At 39.8% G+C, this 16,486-nt stretch overlaps 2 protein-coding genes across 3 annotated transcripts; one reads left to right on the top strand and one right to left on the bottom strand.

The window, feature by feature from the left end:
* Nucleotides 1-487: 487 nt before the first annotated feature.
* Nucleotides 488-3,871, bottom strand: LOC117300586 (reactive oxygen species modulator 1-like). The gene is made up of 3 exons (XM_033784249.1): nt 3,693-3,871; nt 2,086-2,215; nt 488-605 (listed from the first exon to the last, which is right to left on the bottom strand). The coding sequence occupies exons 2-3, from the start codon at nt 2,208-2,210 to the stop codon at nt 497-499; spliced, it is 234 nt and encodes a 77-aa protein (XP_033640140.1). The 5' UTR covers nt 2,211-2,215; nt 3,693-3,871; the 3' UTR covers nt 488-496.
* A 2,985-nt stretch (nt 3,872-6,856) lies between these two features.
* Nucleotides 6,857-16,284, top strand: LOC117300969 (pyrroline-5-carboxylate reductase 3-like). Of its 2 annotated transcripts, none has more exons than XM_033784840.1 (7): nt 6,857-7,100; nt 7,291-7,416; nt 9,785-9,849; nt 11,989-12,168; nt 12,934-13,143; nt 13,861-13,953; nt 15,700-16,284. In XM_033784840.1, the coding sequence occupies exons 2-7, from the start codon at nt 7,320-7,322 to the stop codon at nt 15,883-15,885; spliced, it is 831 nt and encodes a 276-aa protein (XP_033640731.1). In that variant the 5' UTR covers nt 6,857-7,100; nt 7,291-7,319; the 3' UTR covers nt 15,886-16,284. The 2 variants fall into 2 exon arrangements, with proteins under 2 accessions (XP_033640731.1, XP_033640730.1); XM_033784839.1 differs by having other exon boundaries at nt 6,860-7,100; nt 7,304-7,416.
* Nucleotides 16,285-16,486: the final 202 nt, after the last annotated feature.

The raw sequence follows: 16,486 nt of genomic DNA, 5'->3' as shown, positions 1-16,486 counted from the left end.
AAGTCCAATTGACCGATCCATTAAGCTCCGCCCCATTGCGTATTGACCAATCACAACGCAACGAAGGTCCAACAAATAAGGTCCGACATGGGTGCGCGTATCTTGGCGCGCGCGGAAGAGTTGTGCAGAAAGGCATTGGAGAGCCCCATGTGTTCTTGCTCACACGTGCGTGGATGGGCGGAGCCTACTGGATCGGTCTATTGATAAAGTTTTAAAACTACACTCAAAATCAAAATCAGTTGTCCTTGCCGGCACTTTCTTTCTGCCAACCACCTGTCGTCTGACCAATTAGCACCACACGAGGGCCTCCTACAAATGTACATCAATCAAATTATACCAATCCATCCAGATGGTGACATGCTCATGAATGGCCTCCGACTGAAAACATAATTTCTTTTTTCAGACCCGAAGTACTCTCACTCGACTTGTCCCTTTTCAAAAGGTGTTTTCCTCTCTTAGGATGCATAATTTCTGAAGGTTCTTGTTAAAATTTTCGTTAGCACCGGATACCAGTTCCTACACTCATGAATAAGCCGAATGTCCCACCACCTTGCACCATGGTCTTCCCCACTGTGGACATGAGCTCCCTCCCCCTCAGTCCGTATCTGTTGGGTCAAAATTGATAACAAAATTATGAAAGTTGTTGCCGAGTGGTATAGTGCACTACTGAATGTCAAAGACAAGGGCCCAATTTCATAGAGCGGCTAAGCACATAAATTTGCTCAGCATGACATTTTTTCCTGGATAAAAACAAGATTACCAACTAAATTTCCACATGATTTTCAGGAAATAAGCAAACGACAGCTGAATACCAGTAACAAACAATAATAATAATAATAATAATAATAATAATAATAATAATAATAATAATAATAATAATAATAATAATATAATAATAATAATAATAATAATAATAATAATAATAATAATAATAATAATAATAATAATAATAATAATAATAATAATAATAATAATAAAATTAATCATGATGAAATAGGGACAAATGTGAGGGTAGATCTATTACAAAAGGCAGCGCTTTTGGGAACAGCGAGGATCCTGAGAAAGACCCTTGAGATCTAAGGCTACGGGACGTAGCCCGGCTCGAGGAGTTACCGGCACAAAGGAAAATGAGATCTTTCTTTTGCATGCTGTGATAAAATGAAATAATAATAATAATAATAATAATAATAATAATAATAATAATAATAATAATAATAATAATAATAATAATAATAATAATAATAATAATAATAATAATAATAATAATAATAATAATAATAATAATAATAATAATAATAATAATAATAATAATAATAATAATAATAATAATAATAATAATAATCATAATAATAATAATAATAATAATAATAATAATAATAATAATAATAATAATAATAATAATAATAATAATAATAATAATAATAATAATAATAATAATAATAATAATAATAATAATAATAATAATAATAATAATAATAATAATAATAGCCAGTTTTTATATAGGGCTTTTCACACCCTGAGGGCGTCCCAAAGCGCTTCACATTATTACCCCTGGTCACTGGTCCTTAATTCACTCCTTAAACCATCTTAGCTCCCTGGTGGGGAGTATGCAGCCTGTGCAATATTAATATGCGCTACTCGGCTAAATCAATCACAAGAACCATCTCTGCCCTCACAGGTACCCATTTACCCCTGGGTGGAGAGAAGCAATTATAGTAAAGTGTCTTACTCAGGGACACAAGTGTCACGACCGGGATTCGAACCCACACTCTGCTGAAAATTGAGCCCAGTATTCTCTATTAGTGTATCCCAACATATATAATTTTTGTTTTTTTATCCATACACCGAAGTGTGTAAGCACTGTATACTCAGTACTTTCCCGAGTCCTGTGAAAAAATACCACAGGCATATTACTCGGGTGGGATTCGAACCCACGACCCTTGCAGCTCTAGAGCAGTGTCTTTATCCAACTAGACTACCGAGCAAGGTAGCTAGAGGCAGTTCGAAACCTATGTTTTGACTGAGGGTACCGCAATGATAGATGCAAATTTAACATCCAAGGAAAAGTGTCCCTTCAATACGTACCTGAGTGCTGAAAATCCACCAAAGAGGGCGCCAGAACCCATGCCCACACAAAAGCCAATCATGAAACCCATCTTGACTCTGTCAAAGCAGCTTGGACCACCAGTGGGTGCCATTGATACCGGCATTATTACTGTCAACAAAACCAGTTATAATGTGTTAATTAAATGTATTTAAAAATATTTATCTTCCATTACGGGCAAATCCTCAAACCAAATGTAGTGTGATAATAAGCCAAACCTACTCCCAATTCTTCTATTGCACTCTGCATGCACATTGTGAGTGCAACTGGGGCACTGGCTGTCTCCCTTTTTTTTCTACATTTACTCCCTTTTTTCCTAAAGTTGTCAATATCGGTCGTACTACAGATAGGAATGACAATTTTTGACTGGGTCTAGTACTTTTTAGTAATAGTAGTATCTGAAGCTTCTACTTTCTATTCTAGTTCTTTAAATTAACCAAGTACTTTTTATGTAACTTGAATATAATGATAAGCATTGATTTTGTCAATGATTGTATGCCACACAGGAGTTTCACACTTGATATTTTGCTATTCGCGATAAACCTTATCGGAGGCGGAGCAGAGGCTCCGCCGTCGGCACTTGGTACTTGGTAGGTTTTCCTCCTGAAGCTTCCGCTGGGGAACTTAACATGGAGGTCAGGAGAGCATCGTCTAATTCGTTTTGTTGTTGGTGTCGCTTAGGCCCAGATTGTGAATGTAATTACTTTTGAAGATTTGGTGGGATTTGGAATCTATGAGGGATTGTGGAAGATTATTCGGAAAAGTTTCCGTATGGCGCCACCACTTTTTCATTCGCAATAAAATAATATAGTATCTAATTTACCTGATTGATATATCCCTTTTTGTAAAAATGAGTGAAAAAGTGGTGGCGCCATACGGAAAGTTATCCGATTATTCCATAGTTTCAGTGTTCTTGGAAACAAAAATTGTTCGTAGATGGTAGATGAGATGCTGGGTGTTTTGAACTGATTGTCGTTGCCCTTTCTTGCCATCTGCGGTTTAGGTTCTAATGCGGTTTAGGGTCTAGGCAGGAGGGTTACATTATCGCAACTGGCTCCGCCGTCGGCAGGAGGGTTACTTTATCGCAACTAAAGTCCATCATCATTTATATGCTACTTGAGTTCACCCTTTCATACTATTGGATAACTTTCCGTTTCCATACTATTTATTCAGGTAATTTTCTTCGTAGCTTTTATTTCACAACAAGTGCGAAGATCGGTAAAAAAAAACGACAAGGAATGCACGGTGTTCAAAGTTTGCGCTCCCGAGCTACCCTTGCGCAAATTCGAAAATCATGCAAGGAAACAAAGTTTTGGCCGTGTCCACAACGGCGACTTCGGCTAGCTACGGCTAGATCGTGCACGGCTGCCTATTCTTCAACACTGGCAAGACGCGCTGAACTACCCGTAGCTCTATAGAGCCGAAGTCGCCGTTCGGACGCGGCCAAAGTTTACACCGTGAAAAGGGGCAGCCTGCGCGAATTTAAAAATAAGGCCATCTTCACAGATTGCGCCCAACCAGTCGAACTCAACAAAAGTTGTGTTTTTTAATTAGTGTGGCCTTTTTTAGGGGAATGTGGCATACTTACTAAATTGGAGAAATTGCACCACGTGAAAAATCCACAAATACAAGGCGAACTTTTAAAACTAGATCTATCGTTGACAATTACAACCGGTAGCCGCTAAAACTGAAACTGAATTCAACGCCGTCACCATACCATGAGAGCAGCCATCTTTGGTTCAAGTTTTCAGAAGTATGGAACGCCAAAGAGGCATTTAATAAGGGAATCAATGTGTGGTGAAGAGGTTTTCAACTCGTGGTTTAATCCCGGTCCAACGAGGCCTGGGGTGGATTTCACAAAGAGTCAAGACTAGTCTTATCTCTAGTTAGGACGCGTTACTTGACCTAACTTTCATATCTCCTAAGACTAGTCCTAAGTTGTGAAATCGACCCCAGGTTCTTGATAATTTTACCGAGATCGAGACGAAGTCGAGGTAAATATTATCAAGAACCAGGCCTCGGCGGGTTTAAACCACTAGTTGAAAACCGATTCAACACACTTTGATTCCCATTCATAAATACCTTTTCGGTCAAAAACATCAACACTTTTTAGTCAAAAAGTAAAATAAATGCAAACAATATAATTGTTCAATGATTTCTTTCAGCACAACACCCCTCCAGCTATAAAATGGTAAAGCCCTCCGCCGCCCTCGATCGGGTAAACAACTCCTTATAAGTGAATGCTGTGCGCGTCGCGCGTATCGCGTGATGTGGCACAACTGTTGCTCTCGACCAATAGGAATGAAGAAACTGTCTTATAAGAACATCTGCAAGTTCGCGTGTCACGCCCATGTTTCAATACTTTTTACTGGTCATAAACAAAGGTTTATACCCACCCACGTGGCGCGCTCTCCACAGGAATAGCGAAACTGTCTGAGGTATTATAAATAATCGTTGATGGTCTTTTGCAACCTGGTGATGTTGTCATCGGTGATGGTCTTACGTCATGGTCAACTTTAGCAACGGTGATTGTCCTATAAAATCGGTGGTCAATTAACTTTAGCAATCGGTGATAACGTTAGCAATCTGTGATGTCTTCCTCCGCAATCGTTGGTCTACTTTCAATCAGTGATGATGGTTTTCAGGCATTTCAAAACCTTTGTGTAGGTTGTGGATAAGTTATGTGATGGCCAACAATTTTATGTATACGATCAGTAATGCATTACCACTCACATTCTTTGCTCTAACTTCTAAAGCATTCATTCGTACAAAACTCGAAGCACTTCCAAATAAAAAACATTTTTGTTTCCCGCAACCGAACCTCGTATAAAAACAGTCTTGTTCATCAGCTTGGTGTTGCATACTGGATTAATTTGGATGGTTCTAAATACTGCCCCCAGTGGGCACATGACGTGTAAGACGTCTTTTACACATAAAATATTGACGTATAAATGTCTTATTTAGGGCGTCAGTGCAAAACAAGAAAAAAGCATAATAATGCAAAGTTTTCGCCTCTCCTTAGGCGGGCCAGGACCCCAGGACGTAAAAGGCTTCGTGTTCCGCTTTATACTCCATCTTTAATAGTTTGCCCCAATCCCCACCCACCAACCCCCAACCCGAACCCCCCCAACATGTCATGTCTTGATCCACCCATGACAATGCTGGTGATGATAGGGATGAAACGCCGTCTGAGCATTGTGCAGAAATAATAATTATAATTTATACTGAGGTGTTTTTTTAGGTACAATAACCATGATAGCAAAAAATGTGTCCCCCTCTCAGGTTGGAATTTAAAGACAGTGGACAGACACTATTGGTAAATATTGTCAAAGACCAGTCTTCTCACTTGCTGTATTTCATCATATTATGTATGAAATAACAAACCTGTGAAAATTTGAGCTCGATCGGTCATCGAAGATGCGAGATAATAATGAAAGAAAAAACACCCTTGTCACACAAAGCTGTGTGCTTTCTGATGCTTGATTTCGATACCTCAAAATCTAAATCTGAGGTCTCGAAATCAAATTCGTAGATAATTATTTTCTCCTTTCTCGAAAAAATACATCACTTCAGAGGGAGCCGTTTCTAAAAATTAATGTTTGATGTTGTTTTGTGATTTTTCAAAATAAAAATAATCAAAGCAATGGTTAGAACAGACCTTATGTTTGATGTTGCAATGCATCAAAACGGAAGAAAGAGTGGGCGGGGGCGGAGAAAAAGGGATACTCTGGAGGGTGTAAGGGGGCTGTAGTGAAAAGAAGTGTATCCGGTGATGTAAGTTTACCTTTTATGGATAAGAACATTATTTCCAGTGCTTTTGAGTTGCACTTCATCAGTCACCATTTTGTTTGCTTTTATCCTTTTTATGAAAGTTTTGCAACAAGGAGTGATCGGATCTGATTTAGACAAGCAGGATGTTTTATTTACCAAAAAAAAAAAAAAAAAAAAACACGATCAGTGTGGTGAAACGGGTTACGAAGTTTGGACGCGGTTCAATAAACGAAACTAAAACCTTCACGGGCGGTCCTTTGGAAGCAAAGAAAACTCAAATTGTCACGATTTCCCGGGGTTTGAAAGGAGAAAAGGAGACGGCCACTTTTCGCAGAGGAGAGAAAAATCTGCTTTAGGCATTGCATTTTCACAAAACGTTTAATAATTAAATTTTGTTATTCATCTGCCGCTCTACCAATCTCTTCTGAAAGGCAATGGCCCGCCGTCCGCCAGCATAGGTAGATAATGTAAAACCTGCTTTTCAATTTGGTAACAGAAATGTAGAGCAGTAGAAAATGCATTTTCATAAAACGTCCAATCTGCTTTTCAGGTAGCAGAAAAGTAGAAAAGTAGAGGCATTGAAAAGCTAATCCAACCCGGCGGTCCTGGGATAAAGACTCGATCAGGCCGCTGATGCACTGGGGATGGGCTGAGCTATCTCGGCCCCACAGCGGCGGCCAGTCTAGTCTATCCAGGACCGCTGGGATGGGGTAATCAGCTTGCACAATCTAGGGAGTATTAGGCCGTGTCCGAAACGGCGACTTCGGCTACAGCTACGCCTAGATCAGCGCGTCTACCAGTGTTGAAGAATAGGCAGACGCGCGCGATCTAGCCGTAGCTGTAGCCGAAGTCGCCGTTTCGGACACGGCCTTAGGGTTGAATTGTGTTCACCAGATTGAAAAGCAGGTTTTGCTTTATTTGCCCATATTTACCTATGCTGGCGGACGGCGGGCCATTGCCTTTCAGAAAGTGTCGCCATCAAAGGCGCTGGGATTGGTTTCAAAGAAAGGCGCCTCCGCTGGGGACGACGCGACGACGAGGGGCACGGGCCCGGGCCGAGCGAGAAGTACTGGCCTATAATAATGTGCATGGTCAAGTCCTATAATGGTCAATGGAGGGCGGCATACAAGACCACTTCTACCTACCTACACACACGTCCACCCGCTGATTGCTGCAGCTTAAAGATTTAGTCCGTTTGTGTAAAGTTTGTGGTTTATGTGGGAAGGTAAGTGAATTAGAAGACATTTTGTGCAAAATTGAGTTTCACTGTTTGAATTGTTTTAAGAGTTACAGTAACGTGAGATCTAAACCATCCGCCACACGTGCCACAACCATGAGACTCCACGTTGTGTGACTGACTGTGTGTGGGTTTCAACTTTCAATTCTTCAAGCTCACATTAATTATTATTTACAAGTTTGCGTTGACAGATAACTTACACTAGACATGAGCAAGTCCCAAGCAATGAGTCCATCCGTGATGGTTGGTTTCATAGGTGGAGGTAACATGGCGCAGTCAATCATCAAAGGACTTCTCAGAGAAGGTATGTCAATGGCTTATCCCTTATCACTGCTTATGAGTCAACTCGGTCCCAAGTCAACTCGGTCCCAGTCAACTCGGTCCCAAGTCAACTCGGTCCAAAGTCAACTCGGTCCCAAGTCAACTCGGTCTCAAGTCAACTCGGTCCCAAGTCAACTCGGTCCGTATGGTTGACGGGAAGTTCTTTCTGGGCGAAAAACAATGAGTTCAAATGTTTCTTTGATTTCAACCAGAGTATTGTTTTTTGTATGGCTCTCAACAATTAACATTAATTGACAAACAGTAACAATTTAATCCTCTTTGAGATGTTTATTTTATCAACAAATTTTAAAAATAATAATATAAAAAAGTACGATTTCTGAGAATTAAAACATGAGAAAATTGATGTTTGGTTAAAAAAAATAATAACTTTCCAGTTAACTTACACGTAATAAAAATCAAAACACATAGGCCTACCAATTAAAGAAAAAAAAAAATAAATAAAAATAAGGTTGGTTGAAAACACTCACATTCAAAAAGTAAGTAAACTTTTACAAGAACATAATAAATATAGGATTTGAGCATGATTTGAGGCATTGCATGGTGAGGTATCGATATCTATTTGGTTTGCGGTAACACCATGTGTGTATCTACTTGCCAGGTAGATTTTGTTCTTAGAGAACTGTCTTGCTTAATACCACTACCGCGGAGTAGATTGTTCATGTGTTTGGGAAAAATTCTTAACATAATAAATATTATTAACAAAAAAAATAATTCAAAAAAGTTAAATTTGGCCGAAGGACCGAGTTGACTTGGGACCGAGTTGACCTGGGACCGAGATGACTTGGGACCGAGATGACTTGGGACCGAGTTGACTTGGGACCGACTTGACTTTGGACCGAGTTGACTGGGACCGAGTTGACTTGGGATCGAGTTGACCGGTACCCTGTCAATGTGTACTGTGTGTGACTCCTGGAGGACCAGGTCAAGTTTAGTGATTTTTGTTTTTAAAACTAAACTATTAGAACTGGCAAAATAGACCTTATGCATTGATGTCATCCAGCCGCCATCTTTGAGGTCAAACGGTGACGAAACAATCGAAACGCACATAGATTGGCCAATGAAAAACCTCCTTTTGACCTCAATGCGGGGGTGCCGTACTGAAATGACGTCATGTGCATAAGGTCTATTCATTCGGCTGAAAAGCCATCCATTGACTACTTCTAATACTATGAGGTTTTCTTGACTGCATGGTTCTGGATGTGTCTGAAGGTAGGGTCATACATGTGTACCTTGGTAATGACCCTGAAAAATAACTCTGGCGTATGGACTGCAATTAGGGGGTAACCCTGTTTCAGCCCTAGGAGTAGGTGGCAACGGCCTCTGGAAAAAAGTAATTGTAGCCCACATTTTGAAGTGGCCTTCAGGCCTTGTGTGTCTGGCGACTACTTGCATAAAAAAAATAAAATAAAAATAAAAAAAGTCAAGTCAAAAGTTGCATAATGTCCAACAATAAGTTCACTCACTCTCATTAAGTTGTGACAAACTTTTAAGTAAAATCAAATCTTTTCGTCGACTACCTAACCTCGTTTTGCCACCCTCCACTCAATAGTGTCTCAAGGTAACATTGTGACTAGAACTAAAGAAACCTTTTCTGAGCAATACCTCGCCAAGGACTTGTCATTTCAACTCCCAAAACGTAGAGTCAGTGTTATTATGGCTAAAATACAATTATTTTATGTCTAAGAACAAAACAAATTTGTTCTGTGATAACTTTAAAAGGACTTGGTTTTTTGAACTGGTGTGTAGATTGGTGTAGATTGGGATACAGAAGCCTTCTATTTTTAGACCACCGTGGGTCAAATGTCGAGAAATTGACTGGCTTGCAGGGAATTCAAACTCTGGTGTTTCTGATCCGCAGTGTGGGTTCGAATCCTTAAGCAAGACACTTTTAAAAACCTATTGCTTCGTCCTTCGGATGGGACGTAAAGCCATTGTTCCTACACTATGTGTTGTGTCGCGCATGTAAAAGAACCCAGTGCACTTATTCGAAAGAGAAGGGGTTCGCCATGGTGTTCCTGGCTGTGGCTGCTGTATGCACCTTAGCACCTTGTAAACCCTTAGAAGGTGCTAAATAATTGGGTCTCAGAATTCATCACTGCAATAACCTATCTTTCTGAATGTTTGTATAATACTCAGCGCCTTGAGTACCTTGTTTGGTAGATACGTGCGCTATATAAGACGTTATTGTGTTATTTTTTAAATATTATTATTCATACATTTTGTTGTAATTTGTGATAATTTTGCGGACTCATCAGCGTTGCATTTACAACAAACTGAATGATGACCCAACCTTTCATCACCTTTGTCAATCTTGTCTCCACATTTCACAGATGTTTTGAAACCTGAACAGTTTTATGTCAGTGCACCAAGTGACAGAAACCTCAACAAAATTAAGGTACGAGTAAAATAAAAATGTCCAATTAATGAGTGAGTGGTCTAGTACACCAGACACATAGTCTGGTGGCGAAGTCAATAGGATGGTGGTTCGAATCCTGGTCACAATACATGAGCAAGCTGTGTAACTATAATTGCTTCTCTACACCCAGGAGTAAATGGCAAAGTTATGATCGAACCGGTTCAAATCCTAGTCATGAAACTTAAGTTCTTGAGCAGAACACCCATTAATTTTTTAGTTAAAGGAGTATTACAGAATTGGTTCTGCAAACAAAACAGTTGCTGGCAGTGTAAGCACTTTATGTAATCCACCATATACATAATCCGACAAACCTGTAGAAGTTTGAGATCAATCGGCCATCTGGGTCACGAGAAAGTAGTGAAAAACAGATTACACATTTTGCATGACATTGATGCAAACAAAAATTGAATAAAACGCTCACTGAGCAAAGTTAAATTATTTACTTCTCATCAAATACGACATTTCAGGCAGAAATATTTCAAGGGAACTTTTCTACCATCATCATCATTAGACCGTGTAGGTTTGATCATGGTTTGATGTAAATCTGTTATCTTCATGATTTTTGTTTCTTACCAATTCTGTAACGTTCCTTTAATAAGGGAATCAATGTGTGGTAAAGAGGTTTTCAACTAGTGGTTTAATCCCAACGAGGCCTGGTTCTTGATAATTTTACCGAGACGAAGTTGAGGTAAATTATAAAGAACCAGGCCTCGGCGGGTTTAAACCACTAGTTGAAAACCGATTCAACACACTTTGTTTCCCATTCACAAATACCTTTTCGGTCAAAAACATCATCACTTTTTGGTCAAATAGTAAAATAAATGCAAAAATTATAATTGTTAAATGGTTTCTTTCAACACAACACCCCTCCAGCTACATGTATGAAATGGTAAAGCCCTCCGCCGCCCTCGGGTAAAAAACTCCTTATAAGAGAATACTGTGCGCGTCACGTGTATCGCGTGATGTGGCACAACTGTTTCAGCCGTTGCTCTCGACCAATAGGAATGAAGAAACTGTCTTATAAGAACAGGTGCAAGGTCGCGTGTCACGCCCATGAATTAACACTTTTGACCGGTCATAAACAAAGGTTTATACACACCCACGTGACGCGCTCTTCACCAATAGGAATAGCGAAACTGTCTGAGGTATTTATGAATAAAATATAACAGGGGAAATTTCATTCCATTTTGGCCAGCTGAACATAATAAAGCAAACAAGAAAAGGATTTGAGCCTAAGGACCATGTTACATGAGTCAATTTACAGGCAACAAATTCCAGGCAATCTCAAAGATGAAAGGGCATCCACATTTGAATGTTCCAAAGGTTCTCTTGGGGATCGTAAGACATTGTTTGAAAAATTACTCATGTGCTACCAAAGTGGTCCCGTGTTCTGCACTGCAGTTGGCATGGTTGGTTGCCTCCAAGTTGCCCGTAAAAGTTGCCTTGAGTGACAAGACTTCCAGATCATTGTGCCGGCGCTCCAGCAACTGAGCTAGATCTAGTTCTTATGTTGGCTGTCTCCCTAATCGCTCAATGTCTTTCTTTGTGGTGTCAGTTAATAATAATAAGATCTGTAATGCACATGTATCCACCATGCTGGGTGTTCAAGGCGCAGAAAAAACAAAAACAGACCCAACAAAATTAGTCCTTGAAAACCTGTGACATAAGATAAGTTTTAAGAAGAGATTTGAATGTTGTGGTACAAAGGCACGATCTAAGATTAAGTGGTAGAGAGTTCCACATGCGTGGTGCAGCCAAAGAGAAAGACCTGTCTCCCCATGAGTGTCAAGACTTGGGTTCAATGAGAAGAAGCAAGGAACTTGATCAAAGATTCCTTGATGGAGTGTAAACTTGAGGTAGTTCGGAAATATATTGGGGAGCCTTGCCATTAAGTGCTTTGTGGACAATGAGCATAATATAAGCCTTTCAACCTGTATCTGCAATATATGTACTCATGGATCACACCCAAGTTTACTATACAACCTGGGAAGCGGCAGCCAAGGGATCACCTCCAGGGAATGCAACTTTTTGTTTTAAATATCAAATAATAAACCACAAGGAAAGCTAACCCAGGTAAATTGTATTTTAGTTTATAGAAGCTTTTAATTTTTCTCGCAGGAATTGGGAATCAAAGTGACGAACAATAATCGGGATGTTGCCACGAAAAGCAACGTTTTGTTCCTTGCTTGTAAACCATACCATATGGTGGCAGTGATGGAGGAAATTAGGGAGAGCGTTGAAGATGAGCAGCTGGTTGTTCCGATAAGCGTTGGCACAAAGGTGGAGCTATTTGAACAGGTAAAACTTGTGACAGATCATTAAATAGGTTCATCGGGATTGTTGATAATCATGAATTAGGCTCAAAAGATTCATTCCAAAGTTATGTAGATACTCACATGTTATTTTTAGTTAGTTCACATTTCACTCCTAAGCTAGGAGCTTCGTCTGACTGGTGACCATGTCCAATGTTGAACTGCGTTTTGTACCCTTTCTTGCTGGACTAGCGGGCATTAAAGGCATGGTTTGGACTAATCTGCTTGGGCCTTTATCACACGGCAACGACCCTGCCTGTTTTAAACGGCCGTGACTGAACTCGTCGCTACCCTTTTATTCCCTTATTAATAGATATATTACAATAAATCATTTCCCTTGTACAATATAGTAAAGCAAAATGCTACACAAATTGTATTATTTGCTACTCAAAAATCAGAATTAACTTCTCAATGTTAGCATTCAGTATATACAAACATGTTAAGAGTAAATACTTTACGGATAAATTACTGAGTATATACAGCCGAGTGCTTACACACATCGTTGTGTAACAAGAATGAATATGAGAACGTTAAAAATGCACACCCTAGATTGGTTGAATGGGCGTATTCTGCGAGGAGATATTCAAGCAATAGAAAGTATTCTCTTTGCACAGTTATCGGTATTGTTTTTGTTATCGCTCAGTGTGACTTGGCTTTAAGGGTAAAACCAAAATTAATGGATATACTGTTCAGGCAAAAAAGCCTCCAGGATTTACTGCAATATCTCGCCCTCTCTCTCTCTCTCTCGCAGGGGCTACCTTCGTGTCACATTATAAGAGTCATGCCAAGCCTTCCCAATGAAGTTGCAGCTGGTATAGCCATGCACACAAAGTCAATCCGTGCCACCGCCAAGGACGTCGACATCGTGGAGGCTCTCTTCAAACCTCTGGGTTGCTGTGAGCCGGTGCAGGAGAACCTACTAGATGTAACAGCCCAGCTGGGAGGGGCTGCTTGTGCATGGGTAGGTTTTTAGAGTATTTTAGTCCACCTAAAAACACTATAATTTTACAACCCCAATGTTTCTGGTTTCCTCAGGCCGGGGGGGGGGGGGGGGGGCTACAGAGATTAAGTTCACCTATACGTATGAGGCTTGGTTTCACTGCCAGAAATATGTAATAATTAATCTGTCAGATTTTAGGTGACTCCACATTTACAATGAAAGTTCCCTTCAACTTTGTTTCTGTTTTGAAATTTTCCCTCCTCTGAGGACCTACCAACACTCTGGGTTCCCACATGCACAAGCTGGTGTATTGGGCTGATCAGCGTGAGTTGCGTAACATACGCACACATTTGAGCCTATAAATTGTAAGAAAAATTCCAGGTGGTGCAAGGAGTCTATAGGGCCTACCAATGCAAAGTTATTGTAGTATTCATTATTCAAGGAAATTGTTTAGTTGGGCTAAAAATAAAAAACATAAAAACAGATAAATTATTGTTATGATTTTTTTAATTTTAAGACTAGACTGTTTTGGTCATGGCTTTCTAAAAAAGTAAGGTGACCCATGCCAAGTATGTTCTCAATGACTCACGGGCACAGATACCCGTATCTGCTCACAATGTTTAAATTGTACCCTTGCACTGACTATTAATTGGTAAGGGTTCATAAAAAAGACAGACCTCACCTACATGTATCAGTCCACATGTTGGTTATAAAATGTTGTATCTTGTATTTTGACAGAATTCTATTATCATCGAGGCCCTTGCAGATGGTGCAGTCAAGATGGGATTGCCCCGCGTTCTAGCCAACAAACTCGCTCCGTACTCACTATTGGTAAGTATTGGACTTTCTTGTCTAGTTTTAACGCAGAAAGAACAGCTATTGTCCAATCATTTGCCTCCTTTGAGCATGTGACGTCACATACAAGGGGTCTATTGAGAACTTGCTCTGCAGTAGTGAAGTTCCCTTGATCCTCTAAAGCAAAAGTTGCAGTCCTTGCCGATTTTCTACCTTCCGCCAAGGTAGTAGTTAAATAAGCAGGACAGTTCTTCTCAGAACTGAGAAGTCTCCTGAATACCAAAAATCTACTCTGTGGTAATAAAGAAGCCCCCCTGAATTCCGAAAAAATCTTGTTGAATATAAAGCAAGACAAGTTCTCAAAAGAACATAACTTACCCAGCAATTACACATGGTATTATCGCGAACCAAATCTGATTGATACCACACCATGCAATGCCTCAAATCTTATATCTGACATTCCCTGGCCTGAAATACCACAAAGGTCCACTAACCACCACGCTCAAGCTTGCGATCAGCTTCTGTTGCGATCAGCTTCTGACAACACACGCCTACCGAACACCCAACCATCAGGACACTCTCATCTGCTCACAACCGGACTTTCTCCTTTATTGCTCCGCGAATATGGAACAACCTTCCCTTACACATCAGAAATTGGAACTCTTTGACATTGTTCAACAAATCTCTCAAAACTCACTTGTATCAGATGTAAAAATGTTGTAGTTATAGACGATGTGACATCTGACGTCACTCGAAAACCATAACATGATTCGCGCGCATACCGCCGGGCTAAACCTTTGTGTTTTGGCAGCCAGCTAGAAAGTGTATGCAATCTTACCATGACTACGCGTATTTTTACAGAGGGCGGTTTGAAAGTAAACAAAGGTCACATCGTCTATAGTTCCTTGGTTTTGCTCATTGATCTTGATGTAAAGGCGCTTTACAAATATTTAGTTGTATGTATGAATCTATAGGTCACTGCTGAGGCAATGGCCTCTAGTGCCCAGGTCTTGGTTTTTGTGTCCCTTCCAAATATTTCCATAATGTATAAGGCCTTGCCCTCTCAAAGATGAAATTCCAGGACTTTGTTCCAACGAGAAAAGTCAACCCATTTCGTTAATCTTCTGCAAACAAATTTACTTCGCAATAATGGGTCAACAGCAGCCAAAATACCAGGTCCCAACTGTTAACAAAATCATATGTAAAAAAAATTGCTTTTAAGGGAAACTAGGTTTTTTAAAAAACTGTACGATTGCTTAAATTGCTGACCAATTGAGCCCAACTTTTCACAGGTTTGTTATTTATGATTATTTTTGGGCACACCAAGTGAGGATACTGATCTTTGACAGTTACCAAAAGGGTATCCTGCCTTTAAAGCCATTGGACCCTTTCGGTACAGAAAAAAAAAAAAAAAGTTCACAGATTTACAAATAATTTACAGGGTTTTATAGAAGGTAATGGTGAAAGACTTCTCTTGAAATATTAGTCCATGAAATGCTTTACTTTTTGAGAAAACAGTAAAACAATATAAATTCTTGTTAGCGAGAATTACGGATTTATTTTAAACACATGTCATGACACGGCGAAACGCGCGGAAACAAGAGTGGGTTTTCCCGTTATTTTCTCCTGACTCCGATGACCGATTGAGCCTAAATTTTCACAGGTTTGTTGTTTTATATATAAGTTGTGATACACGAAGTGTGGGACTTGGACTAAACTGTTTACCGAAAGTGTATAATGGCTTTAAGAACTGACTACTATTATTATAAATATTTTATCCAGGGCACAGCGAAACTGATCATCGAGACCGGAGTGCACCCGGCACAAATCAAGGACAATGTCACCTCACCAGGAGGAACGACAATATGCGGAGTACACGTCATGGAGCAGAGGGGCGTAAGGGGCGCAATGATGGATGCCATGGAGGGCGCTGTTCTCAAAGCCAGAGAAATCAGCAAGAACAAATGAAACGTAGTGAAATGGCTAACTTTTAAGAATGAAAATATAATTTTGAATCATAAAATGATTCTATACCTGAGCTATTTTTGAAACCATTTTGTCCTGTCTGTGTAGAGCATTATTTTGTGCATTCTAAACTTAAACAGGCCCAAATTTCCCAAATTCCTTTTAGGAATTGTCTGTATCGCACTTCAAGCGCTGTCATTAACCAACCTCTAGGTAACGAACTTGCTTAGACATTTCCGGTGGATTTACCCAGTATTTCCCCCCCCCCCCGCCCTATATGTAGATTGCATTACTCGTAAATTTGCGTCACTATTTGTATGTACACACTCGTTAAAGGCACTGGATACTTTGGGGCATTACTCAAAATAATAGTTAGCATAAAAACTTAAGTAAAAGAAGAAGTCATTTCTCACTCAAATATTAGAATTGAATTCGAGACCTCAGCTAAGGTCCCGAATTCAAGCATCTGAAAGCACACAACTTGTGCGACAAGGGTGTTTTTTCTTCCATTATTCTCTCACAACTTCAACGACCAGTTGAGTTTAAATTTTCACATGTACCTGTTATTTTATGCATAAGATGTTGAGGTGTACAAAGTGAGAAG

Source organism: Asterias rubens, chromosome 16, assembly GCF_902459465.1.
Source record: "Asterias rubens chromosome 16, eAstRub1.3, whole genome shotgun sequence".
Classification (NCBI taxonomy): domain Eukaryota; kingdom Metazoa; phylum Echinodermata; class Asteroidea; order Forcipulatida; family Asteriidae; genus Asterias; species Asterias rubens.
Note: the sequence above shows the minus strand (reverse complement) of the source record. Positions and strands in the feature narration are given on the sequence as shown.